Source organism: Lipophrys pholis (genome assembly GCF_963383615.2).
Source record: "Lipophrys pholis genome assembly, chromosome: 11".
Lineage (NCBI taxonomy): Eukaryota > Metazoa > Chordata > Actinopteri > Blenniiformes > Blenniidae > Lipophrys > Lipophrys pholis.
Genome location: NC_137631.1, coordinates 27,042,421 through 27,056,668, shown reverse-complemented (window position 1 = coordinate 27,056,668; position 14,248 = coordinate 27,042,421). Strand labels below are relative to the sequence as shown.

Genomic DNA, 14,248 nt, shown 5'->3' with positions numbered 1-14,248 from the left:
TTCAAGTGGAAATGGATCGTTTCTACATTTCTCGTTTACACTGCAATGTTTTTAAGACAATGTTCGTTTACACAACAACGCTGTCACAACAGAAATGCTGAAAACGACGTATTTAGCATGCCAGGGCACAAGAGAACAATATGGTATATACATTAACAGTCTGAGAACACAGATATTCTAGTGGACAGACGATGAAGTTGGATTGTTATTACGGTGACTGTCAAAATCAAAGTACCAAGTCCCAGGAGAACATTGACTGGGAGTCATGACACTCTGGAGTCTACTGAGCATGTGCAGAACAATTATTTACTACGGCCGTGGTGGCAGCATTTCTGCCGTCTACACATAGACAAAGCGTTCGCAGAAAGTTGCGTTTTCCCCCCGATTCCACAGAGATGGAGGGTTCAAGAAAAGTTCCACCTTGGGAGCCGTTTTCAAAAAGTTGTGCTTTCAGTGGTGCCGAGGGACGTTGTCATGTAACTGGACAACCAAAATGCAGTGAAAAGTTTTTCTTTATTCCAAATAAAAACCAGGTGACGTAGACCTTGATAATCTGTGTAAAACCATCAACCTTAAAGCTAATTTATCTCTCAGATGACTCTTCCTTCATGTTCGATGTAACTATTTAGCTTTTTCAATGACAAGGTGTGAATTCAATCAAGAAAATCTAATTCAGAACAAGAGTGTACGCCCCTTCCACATGAGTGAAGGAAACAGCAACACAATGGAGGGAATCAAGGTGACACAAGGATTTTTACTGGACGATTTAAGTGATTTCTTTTTTTTTGGTCCTTGAAGAAGATGTGAAATGGTGGGCGTCTCAAGAATCTTAGACATGCTGTCACATGTGAACCCACCAAAGGACCCCTCTGGTGTATCGCAGAATTCTCCCGAGGATGGAATACTTGCTTTAAAAAATGTCAAGGATGCCTCAGGTGTAATATTGAGGTCCTTAAAACACCCACGGGCCTATGAGCACATTCAAGGGCAGGACTGTGTCAATGACAATGAGTAGGTGTGTGTCAATCGTGGGAAGTTTCTCCAGCGGTCATAATGCTCCATGCAGTACACTATTAAAACAAAGAAGTGGAAGAATGATGCACAGTGACTGTTGATTTACTGTTTTTCTGATATCACCTATGATGCACTACCAGAGAAGCATTGTTTGGATTGAGAAACAACTTCTTGTCATTCTTCAGGCTGGTTCACTGGTTTGCACCTGCCATTAACACGTGTTTCGGGTGATCCAGTGCTACGACACTGGATTTTCTCTTATCGAAGTAACCTCAAGGATTACCTCTGGTTTTCTGTACTACGGCGCTTGTTCACTTCTTCCCAGGATGAATCACCCCGGTAACCTTCTCTCAATGTCTGACCTGCTCCCGAGCAGGTTGCGTTCTGGATAAGATCAGAGTGTAAAGCTCCGCCTCCTGACCAATCAGATCTCTTGGAAAATGACCTGCCCATTCTTAAATGATTGTTCAGCACTGAGCTGCAGCGGAGAGAAGATGAGAAAAGGTTTTTAGAGCGAGTTCTTTGACATAATAAAACAAATCCTCGTCACGGAGGCTTTGAAGGATGTTTTTGTTCTTGTTCTTAACTTGTTCCAAGTCTTTTCGCTCCACGAGGGTTGATCTGTATTTTGAGGTTAATAATAATGGTCATGCCGACAGAAGTGCAGAAATATGACTTTATGGATCGCAGAAGTTCGGGTTGTATTACTACCAATACGTCACATCCGCAGGTCAAAGGGCCCATCTATACTTGTTTTTACGGCTCATCACATGTGATGTGAACGTCTGTTGTAAACAGGGGAGGTACTTCACTGGATACAAAACCCACAAAAATACTTCAGATTTCAGTGTTTAATTGTTTCTCTTAATTGGGATATCACCGCAATTTGCATGTCGGTGTATTCTGGGGCCTAAGAAAGTGTGTCAAGACAGGACTGACTGTGCATCTGCCTTCAGCATAATTATCTCTAAAAAGTTAGAGATGAACCGGTTTGATGTGTTTACAGTGGGCTCGCCCCTCTGATGATCTCAAAACAAAAATAAACGTGAAGCACATTTCCTTTGGCGGTTTTACTCAGACGTGTGTAAGAACACATCAGGACGCTTGTGCGTGTTTTTCTGAGCAACACGTGACGCCAACTTGGAATGTCCTTCAGTTGTGTTTATCAGGGAGGGCGAGAGGCTCTCGAGCAGACTGTTGTGAACACGGAGGAAGAGGAAAGTTTCTGTTTGGATTCAGCTGAACTCATTGTTCTACCAGAGAAGCACGTTTCACTTCGGGCAGATAGGAAGTGCCTGGGGTGACTACCAATAGTTATGTGTGTGCGTGTCATGTTTTTGTGTGCAGCACGATTTGTTTTTAACTTCTTTGTCATTTCTGACTGCACATTTGCAGCTCTGTACACACGTTTGTAGGTCAACCAGTGTTTACATACCTTTCCTCTCAGACAGTTTCCTTATTTCACTGCGTTTGCAAATGTTAATATATTTTCTCACAGGATTTGTAGTTGTACGGTCCGCCGTTATGCGCCTGCGGCTTGGGTAGAGCTAACTCATTAAAGTCTTGTGGCTGGCTCATTTTATTCTGTGGTCACCTGAGAGCCCAAACCAACTGTACCTTTGGAGATTTACAGTCTCCCCAGGCTGCAACGCTCCCTCTGAAGAAAAATGCCAGTTTCATATTCACACCTCCACTTCTTCAGCTCAACACGCGGTTATGATTACTCCGTATGAATTAAGCGGCCATTAAGAGCAAGGAAGGCATTCTAGCACTTTCGAACACACGTTACGAGTCTGCTTCCTGCTTTCCACCAGGCCTATGTCTCCCTCTATGATCACTTGCTTGGTATACATATGGTGGCCATCTGGCCTGGCAGAACAGAGACGGAGCCTAGTGCGCGGCAGCACTACTGCCATCCATGCACAGTGATTAACTCTTTCGAGCCAAAGCAGCAAAACCATCTTCTGTAATAGTTATCACTATATTTGCTTTTTTAATTTTATTCAGTTTTTTTTAACAACTTATTCCCATCTTTTGTATTGTGTCCCTCTGACTGTCACTTTAAATCCAATGCTATACAAAATTCAAATCTCAGGTACGTCGTGTTCGTCCAAGTGCTCCTTTAGTGCACCTGCCTCCGCAGGATTTGCCAAAGCTCCGCTCGGCTGTCTTTGTGTGTCTTATCTCCACGAAAAAACCCCACGCCAGTGATCCTACAGCGCTGAAATATGTTTAGGGGGGAAGTGCACTTCTCGCCTGTGCGTCCATCCAAAATAGATTTAAATGCAGGGTAGTAGCCACATCGAGGTCAGCATTCCTGCCTCGCTGCTGGAGTCAAATCTGAGATGAGTCAGTGGATGTAAACTACAGGAGTTTGGCCTCTGACAAGCTGAGGCAGACAAGTGTGTGAAAATAAAAATAGAGAGGACTGTCATGTTTCTATATTCACTGTAAGTACTGTAAGTGGGGAATATGTGGAAAACGCAACTGTCCGAATGTTGAATAAGAAGTCGGAAAGCAGAGACGAGAGGAAAATGGGTAAAATGACGAGTTTCTTGTGGATTTAGAACGAATATTTCATGTTATCAGAGTCAAAGGGAAACTCGGGTTCACTCGCATTTTCATGTTTAGTACTGAAGCCTTGCCAGTCATTTCACTATTTACTGTTGTCGGCTGTATTTTTCTGTAAGGGCAACTGGGGTTGCACAAAACCTTCAAGCCTTTTGTCTTCATATCAACATTGTGGAATACCTTGACCCATTATGAGGTATTTGCATTGCTGTAACAACCACAGAAGAAGAAGGTTATTATTTATTAAGCAGAACAGTACAACCACGTCGCCACTTTATCATTCCTAATTTGAACAGGGAAATAAAACTAAATTTCACTCTTATATTGAATTAAATATTTCATGCTGAATAAATGTATTTTAAGTTTATTTTGTTCCTAGATTATCATTCCACTTGGAGGAATGAAATTAAAGTTTGCCGAGGTGATGGGTAGACGGAGTGGTTTTTCTTGTCCGATTCGGTTGAATCCTCTCTGATTGCAGTAAAAGCAAGTGCACAAAGTAAGTAAATGCTATTTTAAACTTGTTGGCTGTTTTTTTTATTTTTTAATTTTTTAACTTGCTAAAAATGCAAAAAAAAAAAAAAAAACATTACGAATTATTTAACCCTCCAATTACATCATAACACTTTAAATTTGGGAGTAAACTTGCAATTTTGCATTTTTCTTATAATTGAGGTTTAATTTTTCCTAACGTAATGTAATATGTGTAATAGATATTGTATCATACACTCAGCCTCTGCAGCTGTTTCCCACTGAATATGACGGAGGTGCATTCAGTGACATCTTAATGGGAGCTCCCGTACTCATTACTTCTTCTCCAGTGACAGTGCCGTGCCTGGAGGATCAGCCACCCTCCTCTTCTCTCTTTGCTGACACTGAATAGCTGCCATATGGCAAACAGCGCTGTGTTAAAGAGAGGCAGGTGCCCAACAGCACATCTCTCTCTTATATATATACCCAATGCGACTATAGCACGTCGGTATGTCAACATGATGACAACAAGTAAACAACTTCATTTCAGTTGTACTGTACTTTGAAAACACGCCACATTTTCCTGAGAGGTTTTCCTGTGCGGTGACATGGTGCCGTGAGCCAGGAGATACTCGCGTAGACACAGAGAAAGGGAGTGCAGCCGCAGTGGCCAGCTGCCCGGCATGTAAGAGCTCCATCAGTCCCCCCTCCACCCCCCTGAGGGCGGACAGTGGCTCGCATTAGGCCACAGAGTGCCAGTGAGTCACCTTGCCTCAGTCCATCCTGAGAGCAACCGCCACTTCACTGTCAGCTGGTCCTGCTATTCCCCTGGACCAAGGTTAAGGAGCCGGACAGTTAAGAGCTCCAATGTTACAGTAATGTGTTTGTACACTTTTTTTTTTTTCTGGAAATAGTTGCACCCAGCCATAGGGATTTCTTTTTTTTTTTTTCACAGCAGATATTTTTACTCTTTTACTGTGATGGTGTTGCTCCACTGTCGTGTTGAATGCAAAACTGAACTGCTGAGGAATACAACCATCATATATATTAATAATGTATTAACACATAATTTGGCACATGATCGCTCAAATGTATAGGGAGTTTATTCAGTAAAATAATGCACAGAATACATAGATAGAGTGCACATACAACTACATTTTGTTTTATCGTGTTTATGGAAATGTCAAAAGACCATATTGTGGATGATAAAGACTTGCAAAAGCTTTCAGAAACGTGAGCGGTGTTTTCATGTCGCACAATAAGGTGCAGCACTCAGTTTAAGGCATCAAACCAAAAGCTCATCTAAAACGGGTGTAAGTACAAAAGGGATCTTTCGGACTCAGTCTTGCAGCACACCATTGACTCTGAATAAAATCATAGATCTTTGTAAAGGCCTGGAAAATGTCACCTTCACTGCCAGGAAGCTAAACACTTCAACACCAGAGCTGTGCAAGAACATTTACACCTGATTTATTATATTTACTTGGAACTTTGATATAAACATGCATGAAATTGATTTTCTCTCTCTGTAAAGTGCCTATTAGTTAATATTAATAGGCACTTTTAATATCTAGTCACAATGACCCTCCTTCTCCCATCACCTGTGAGTTTTTTTAGAATTTGAATTTCAGGCAGGAGAGAATGAAAATGCGAGTCGCATGTGACCCACATTCCACCATTCACCCCTTTTTTCCCTCCGATTTGTAGGACTTGTACTGTTGTACAGGGTGCGATAACTTTAAACTGGTTGAAATGAAAAGGAGTAAAGCTTCTAAATCTTTCTTATCCTAAGATGATATTTGCCTCCAATCAAATCCTAATAGATTTCCCTTCCTGTTTTATACATTGTGTGCAGCAACCCCACGGCATACGGGGAAATCCTATTGAAAATTGCAAGACAGAATCCGACCAAAGTCAAGCAGACATAAATAAAACATTCAGATGGCGCCACAAGATGAAAGTCAATGAAAACCGTCTTTATGCTTCGTGACAGTCGTGACAATTGCGATGCAATATTCCGGTAAGTCACAGCTGGACATCTCATCTGGACACATGAAAAGCTTTATGGTGACGGATCCTGTCGACACACACTGAGCGGGCTGTTTACTGTGACATACAATTGTGTGAGAGGAAAGTGAGAGGGAGGTGTGCCAGGGTTAGACATCCTGCAGTTTGAACAATTGCGCTCTAACGGCGGCGGAAGCATGAAGTAGGTGTTTGTGAGAGAGACGGTTTCTTTCTTGCTTTCTTTAACTGGTTTGTCTCTTCCTGTGGATGAAAGGAGCAGTGACTGGCTGACACCGGAGCAGAGGGCGGTCTCCTTCTCGTTGTCTCAGGGTTGCTGCAGGTCCTCGGCAGGTGTCTCGTCTCACCTGAACACGAGATGAAGCGTCGCCACGATTACTGAGCTCCGTTTGTTGGTTCAGAAGCAACTGTGACTCATTACCCAGAAGCTCATTTCCAGATGTTTGAACCACGCCGTTTTTTTTATTAGTTGTATAATTTATCGTGATTTGCAAACTGTAACATACAGTTAAATTAAAGTGTTCCCTTTGAAACCAGCAATTTTGAAGAACTCAAATGCTCTTTGTTCAAAGGAACGACAAAAGGGTGGAAAGAGAATAAAGATGTTTTCATTTTTAAAGAGAAAACCAAGTTTTACCCCGCCATTTTTGTTTTCTTTGAAAATTTGACTGGTCTCAGAGAAAATATTGCATCAGTTTCTCTCCATCACAGAGCATGAGACGGCATTTTGAGGCTACAATTATTCTTCATCATTTTCATCAAAGCTGCACAAAACACTTTAGCACCCGTCCATCTTCTGGATGGGCGTTTTCCGAGTTAGGATCAAACTCGGCAAACACTGCGTGAAGGACAGGGTACAATGTGGACGGCAAGGGAGAAAAAACACTGCGAGACAGACAGTAACTACCACACAATTAAATATTTTAAATATTCTTCATTAAAATTGACTTCATGTTGAGGTTGGAGATATTTTTGGTAGTAACTGGTTGTTTTCTTTTGAAAATATAAACTTTAAATTTAAAGGTTATTATCACATTTTGCAAGTATTTAGGACTTACATTGTGAAAATAAATGTGATCTCAGTGTGTACCACAGCTATTTTAATGACATATTTTGTGACAAAGAAATGTGGTCACTTGCCTGAGGAAGAGCTCAGGCCTCATGCAGGTTATGATTGACTTAATGCAAATGATCATCTCCACTTAGACACACAACTAATGTAGAATTAGCTTTTGCAAATAATTGCAATCATTAAAAAGTAAAGCACAGATTATTGTGCCTTCACCTTTGGGCAGCTGGGAGCTGGAGGTATTATGCTTTCTGGTTGTTTGATCGTCCATCTGTTCTGTCGCCATTAACATAATATCTCCTTAATGCCTAGTGGAAATGTCTTGGAAGTGTGTGCACCCGGTTTCTGTTACTCAAAGAGAAACAGAATGAGGTTTTGATGACCAAATGTGAAAAATGAGAGTCACTCTGAGTCTATAATTTACCACTTGGAGTGTGGGTTCTCAGGGGAGACTAAACTTAATATGTTAAATATCTTTTATTACATTTCTCAATGGCCTTCACTCTGTAAATGAACAGATGTTAATGTTAATTACAATTCCGTTGGTTGTTGGAGGCACACAAAGGTGAAGCGGTAATTTTAGATGAGCTCTCAGGAGCATTAGATCACTTTCCCCTCAAGCGCAAAGACAGATTCCATATCCCCTCTTCTTTTCTGAACCCCCTCGCCCTCTCTAATTTTTCCAGACTTTTTCATGTATCATTAGGGAAAAGTTAAAATAAATTGTCCTGTAGGCGACTGTCTTCTCCCAGAAGTTGAATAAAAAATGTCATATTTCCTGCAGGCAAAACTGTGCATTAAATTAGCAGCAGAATATGTGAGAGGAGACGTTAAAAACCCAAGCGGCTTTTCTCTCAGTGATTATAGACGATCCTGAGCAGAGAGCTTTTAGCCGTTTCATGAGTTTGACACTGAGAAGGGTGAAGCATGAGGCTGCAGAGGGATAAGAGACTGTCAGCCGAGTGAAATGGAGAATCTGCCTCCTCACTCGGTGGGAATAACGAAACCTCGTTTGGAATATTCATCATTATAACCTCTGGGAAATGTCTCTAACAGGTGGAACTAGAAGGCATAATTACTACTTTGTACAGCTTCATTGTTTCCGTTGTCACATTCTTACTCTTGATACAAATTATTATGCATACAACTTCCCACACGCCTGAAGGTCATTGTTCTTACAACTCTCAATATATAAAACTGCCAAGTCCCAGGATAATAAGGACATAGTCATGACACTCTGGAGGAAAACATTGTTCTTATTGTCCATCTACTGAGCATGTGCAGAACAACTACTTACTACGACTGTGGTGCGCACGCGCAGCAGCGGCGTTTCCGCCGTCTACACAGAGATTGAATCGGCATTCGCAGAAATTTTACCTTGGGAAGCATTTTCAAAAAGTTGTACTTTCAGTGACTTTTTTCACTTGAAAACGGGGCCTGAATAAAGTAGTCTGAATCTTTTAAATTCCCATTATGAACCAAAACAAGTGTGTTGTCCATGTTCACTCATAAGTAGGGATGAGAATTGATAAGACTTTTAGGATTCCATTTTTGATCCTGCTTAACGATTCGATTCTGTATTGATTTTCTTATTGATTCTCATTTTGAAATGAAACCTGAAGCATTACCAGCTGAGGGCGTGCTCACGTTGCCACTGCTGCTGGGTTGAGATTCACTCCGCCACACTCATTCAAAGTCATTGCTGCTGTGTACAAATGTTTCTGCATATTGGTCGTAAAATTGTCCTTTCTCGTGAAATAGAACCAAAGTTTTTAAGTGTTTGTGCCGCTTGGGCGCCATGTTTCCTGCTGGCTCGCGTAAGTGGTGACGACATTTGCACCCACTGGAATCGACGAGGGAATCAACAAGAACCAGTTTTCGATTCTCATCCCGACTGATGAGATCACCTGCAACATGTTTTGCGTTTGCCAAGCGGGTTCTCTACCACTCCACTGATGTAGTCCTCCTGTCTTCTCAGGTGTACTCAGCCTACCTGAGGGAGTCACTCTTCACCGGGACCAGCAGCAGCAGCGAGCGGGGAAGAGTGCAGAGGGCAACGCCTACAGTCAGTCTGAGCTGCGCTCGGTGGAACAGTGCTTACTGGCCACCAGAGTGGGCAGCATCTCCGAACTCAGTGAGTAGTGTGTGTGTGTGTGTGTGTGTGTGTGTGTGTGTGTGTGTGTGTGTGTGTGTGTGTGTGTGTGTGTGTGTGTGTGGGTGTTTTCTGCATGCACTCTACCCTTGAGCAAGGCAGTTATCTGCTTGAGTGGACTTGTTCTGTCCTCATCAGCATCAAAAAATTATATTAGCAATATTTTGAATAAAACGGGGTTTCCCTTGCTTCAGGTTCACGTTATGCCTTGATATTCACTCCCTGGTCTCTCTGGGTAGAACGAACTTCATCTGAATGTCCAACTTTTCCAGTTGTAGCCTATTTTCTCCCTGCAGACATTTGCCAGCATAAAACCTGTCCAAGATACACCTCCGACTGAACATCTTTTAAAAAAAAAAAATAAAAATGTAATTAAACCTGAACAGGCTGCAGACCTTTTTTCAAAACGTTGCTGTATAAACACAAAACTTTTCTGAAACAAAAACCATGCGTTTTCACTTAAAATGTTTTTGTTTAGGTTTTGCTAATATCATTAAAGATTGTGGCATTCCGTTTAGGTGTTACAGTAAAATATGACAACGTGACATCGGGTTCGTGAGGCTGTGTGTCTTTCAAAAAAGAAATCCCTGTATTGTATGTCTTTAAGGCTTTTAGTTTTCATGGAAGAAATTCCCAGAAAAAGTGCAAGAGCAGCAGATTTCTGTTCCAGTTCACCATCAAGATGTTCCGAAATCGGAATATTCTGCTTTTCTTTTGCTTTGTTTGGATGTCTGCATAGTTTTCTTCATAAAGTGCATTTGACATTTCTGAAGTAAATTATGTGTGCTTATGGATTTCATACTTTCAGCTCAGTGCTCACGATCATCTCATCCAAACCAAAAAAAAAAAGAAAAGAAAAGCTTCTTATGTTTTCACTTGAGAAATGTAACTTTTGATGTGGTGGGTGGATCCAAACCAAGTTTTAGATTCCTGCTGCTTTTAATGATCCCTGACATCTTCTCTCCAGCACCGTTGTGAGCTTTAAACTTGAGATATCCAAGACGCCCATTACTCATTTCGTGGAGTATTTCAACATCCTTTCTTTCATCATCATTTAGACTGAAGGTGTGCAGGAGCGGCGCTGGAAATGCTTTTCACATCAGACACTACGCTACTGAGCGATACGATCGCACAAACACTGGCCGCGTTGTCGCTCTGTCAGTGAATTACAGCATCGTAATCCGCCCGGGCCTTTTTTTAAATGAATGGGAATCAATCGGATTTGCGCGGTCAATGAGAGCGGTTCTAATAAACCACAGCTATTCTTCCGAATGATTTCGGTTTATGAGTTTGACAAGTTCTCCAAAAAGTTAATTGAATGCCCGTCCGCTCACAATGTCCTCTGTATTCGAAGAATAATAGGCAACACAATGCTTTCTAAATAGATTTTTTTACAGTATTTAAGCTTTAGGAGTAAATAATAACAATAAGTTGAGTTTGTATTCTTGTCCTCTCTCACACACAAAAAGAAAGTTCTGATCCACGTCCCGAGTTCAGCACGAGGCCGTGAGGAAAGTTTCCACCTTGTTTTCTGTTGTGTGAGAAACTTTCTGACAATAGGAAGACAAATCTTCAGCGACAAGCCGTGCGTGGCAAACTGCTGAATACACAGATGTCATGCATTTGATGTAATCAGATATAATCACAGAATCAAGACGCTCATTTGAAGTTTTGTTTTCGGTTTGCGCGCAGCCTTCCAACTCAGTCCTGACAACTGCAACGTCCACTGACAGAAGAATAACAAATCGGGGGAGAAAGCACAGACTTTCTCCTAATCTGCACAAGAAAATAAAAGGCGGGGGGGGGGGCAAAATCCTCAAGCCAAAATAATGGCAAAAGAGCTGCAAGGCTTGCTCTCTGCTGCCGTGACACCACGGTGTCTATAAAAAGCTGGGAAAACATTTTCTATATATTTAGCGTAAACATTTATCACCGCGATAAACAAAGCCAATTCTCCCAACGGTGTATTTCCTGCGAGGTGACGAGGAAAACCTCCCGACTCCTCTCTCCACCGTGCTGTATTGATGAGGTCACGCAAGGACTCATTCTGCTATGTTGACACTGCAAACACGGCGCGAGACAACAGAGCCGCCGATGGATAATAGCGTAGCTTAGTCCAGTCGTGGCGCTATCGGCTCCGGGGAGGAATTTTATTTATTTTTTGCAAATAACTGTGGGATTTGCAAACAAGTCTCCGCGGTTCAAGCTGAAACCAAATTGATAATTGAGAGCGGCAGAAGAGCCCACAATGATTGCACTGTCAGGCTGCCACATTTAGAGCCGCAGGAGAACGAGACGTGACGAATGAAGCGACAAAAGATGGCGAGGTGGAGGATGAAAGAGATTTTCTGAAATACATTTCTTGAAATAATAATACCAACTTAAAATTATTAATCCCCCCCCCCCCCCCCGATGGTATTTAGACTCAATTTTAGAGGTTTGTCGCTGATTTACCCTCTTTGTATTTCGCCGTTTCCTCCTCTCCGAAAATGCCAAATTTGCATATTTGACTCGACACTCCCATAAATTTTGCAATTATTAGATCTGCCGGTGTGTCATCGCGGCTCAGTCACGGCGCCTCGCTTCCAAAGTGTTCCACACAACGCTGTAACTCTGTACATTACTGCATTAAAGTGCGTCTATTCTTAGAAGCAGCCATGGATGGATGATGCAAAACACATATAGTCTCTCTCTCTCTCTCTCTCTCTCTCTCTCTCTCTCTCTCTCTCTCTCTCTCTCTCTCTCTCTCTCTCTCTCTCTCTCTCTCTCGGAAAGCGTTTCGCCCACAAAGTGAAACAAGGTCAAAAAAGTAATGACTACTTTTCATATATATCTATATATACAGTATATATCTATATCTATATCTATATATATATATATATATATAGAGAGAGAGAGAGAGAGAGAGAGAGAGAGAGAGAGAGAGAGAGAGAGAGAGAGAGAGAGAGAGAGAGAGAGATACAGTATATATATATCCGTTGTCCTCCAACCAGACAATAACCTCCTGTAATTGCAGCTCGCAGCTGTAATTCAAATAAGTAGTTTCACATATTGGTAAATATGAAGCAGTTAGATGAGCCGTGCTTCCAGTGTCCTCAAGCTTCCTGTCCAAATGCGGAGATAATCCTATGTGTAGCTTTATATTTAATGGGTTGATATAAAAGCTGCATCGGTCTTCTTGAAGTTTTGTGCCCTTTCTTTTTCAGAATTTGATATCCTACAAGTTTCAAGGTTCTCATTTTTCAATCTTCCCATTTTATCTTTCTCGCCACAAGCTGTTAATCTAAAAAAAATATGTAATCTGTGATGAACCATATGAGCTTGACAGGGTGACTTCTCATATGATGTTAACTAAAGAGATGACTCAGCAGACTGACGCAGCTCCAAATTTTGTGTCTCTCTAATAAATACCAAGGCAAAAATTGGATCTTCCCCGACGCTGAGCTATTTTAGACGGAGATTTAATCAGTTGTGGAAAGGTCAGACACTCCTCAGATTTTTTTTTTTTTTTTCTCCTCCAAATACCCTGACCTATGTGTCGTTTCACTGTTAGTCAAATCATGAGGCTGCGACTCGGTGAGCTTTCAGTGGCCAAAATGCGAACAAGAGTGACCAAGTCAGGTTCACTCACTTTTTTTTGTATTTAAAAGATTTATGGCACTAAACATTCAGGCAGCACCCATTTCCTGCCTGGGAGCGTTCACAAGACCAGAAAAAAAGAAAAAGAAAAGGTGAACAATCCTCTAATCGCTACACAAATACGGCTTCTAATAGAAAATATTATGATGGAAAGTACGCTGTATTTTGTAGTGGGCTGACTACATTTGCTTCGCTATTGGATTCTGGAAATCGTTTCCTCGACTGAGGTGAAGTTGGTTTATTCGGCTCTACATGTCAGCATAAGGTTTTCAAATGGTTTGTTCACAAATAACTTAGAAGTGGGAAGACGTTTTGACCTTTGATTTGTAAACAAATACATTTGAATGCTGTCTAATTGAAATATTTCTACGAATAAAGTGGTACATTTTGTTCTGGGATGAAATCTTTTTTAATTTGGAAATTAAAACTTCCCAGTTGGCAACTTTCTTAGACAGCGGAAGCACTGCTACTGCGCATGCGCACCACTGCCGTAGTAAAACGTTATTTTGTACATACACAAGTAGATAGACAATAACAAACATGGCCGCCTCCATAGTGTCATGACTCCCAGTCCATATTCTTCTGGGACTTGGTAGTTTTATTTTGACAGTCAGCATAAAAATGATCCAACTTGGTCGTCTGTTCACTAGAATGTCCGCGTTCTCCCATTATAAATGTTTATAATGTATTGTTCTCTGCCGGCATGTGTGTGGTTTCATTACCAAAAAAAAACAACAGCACCCACTAGTGGTCCGGCGTGGTATCTACATTGTTTTCAGCTCTTCTGTGTAATGTTAGTAATGTTTTAGTAAAAATTGCGTCTTTCATTGTTCAGCTTTACTGTATGTGAGGGTGTTTTTGTCCATAGAATCTTTTTTTTTTTTTTTTTCATCAGAGCCAGTAAAGAACATTTCCAACTCATATTGTCACAACAGCTAAATTTACAGTGCATCGTGTCAACAGACATCTAATATTAAAATCATCTGGAAGTTCATTATTATTCTGGATTCACGATAAGTGCTTTGGTCTTTATGTTTGAGTCCACTGAGCCGGGCATCATTGCATATTTATAATGATTTTTGAAATCATTTTAAATTGTTTGCAAATTCCATTATCCCCAGTTTGATTTATCACCAGAATAGTTAAATGTGTATTAATAATTCAGAACCAGCTTGGATTTCCCCGGTGACTACTTTGTCGTTCTGTATTCAGCAATGCTGATTGAAAACACTCCAGCAACAGCATTGTTTTCGATTATTGATTTAAATTAAGATTTCTTTTCTCTCCGCTTTTACCTTAACTATGTG

General features: G+C 41.2%; 1 protein-coding gene across 2 annotated transcripts in view; it reads left to right on the top strand.

Annotated features, from left to right (window-relative positions):
* The window catches only part of btbd11b (BTB (POZ) domain containing 11b), an 88,833-nt gene that overhangs the window by 51,370 nt on the left and 23,215 nt on the right, over positions 1–14,248 (top strand). For both annotated transcript variants that reach the window (XM_080476102.1, XM_080476103.1), the window contains exon 2: positions 9,129–9,284. In XM_080476102.1, the coding sequence (XP_080332228.1) occupies positions 9,129–9,284 (156 nt within the window). The remainder of the gene's footprint in view (positions 1–9,128; positions 9,285–14,248) is intronic.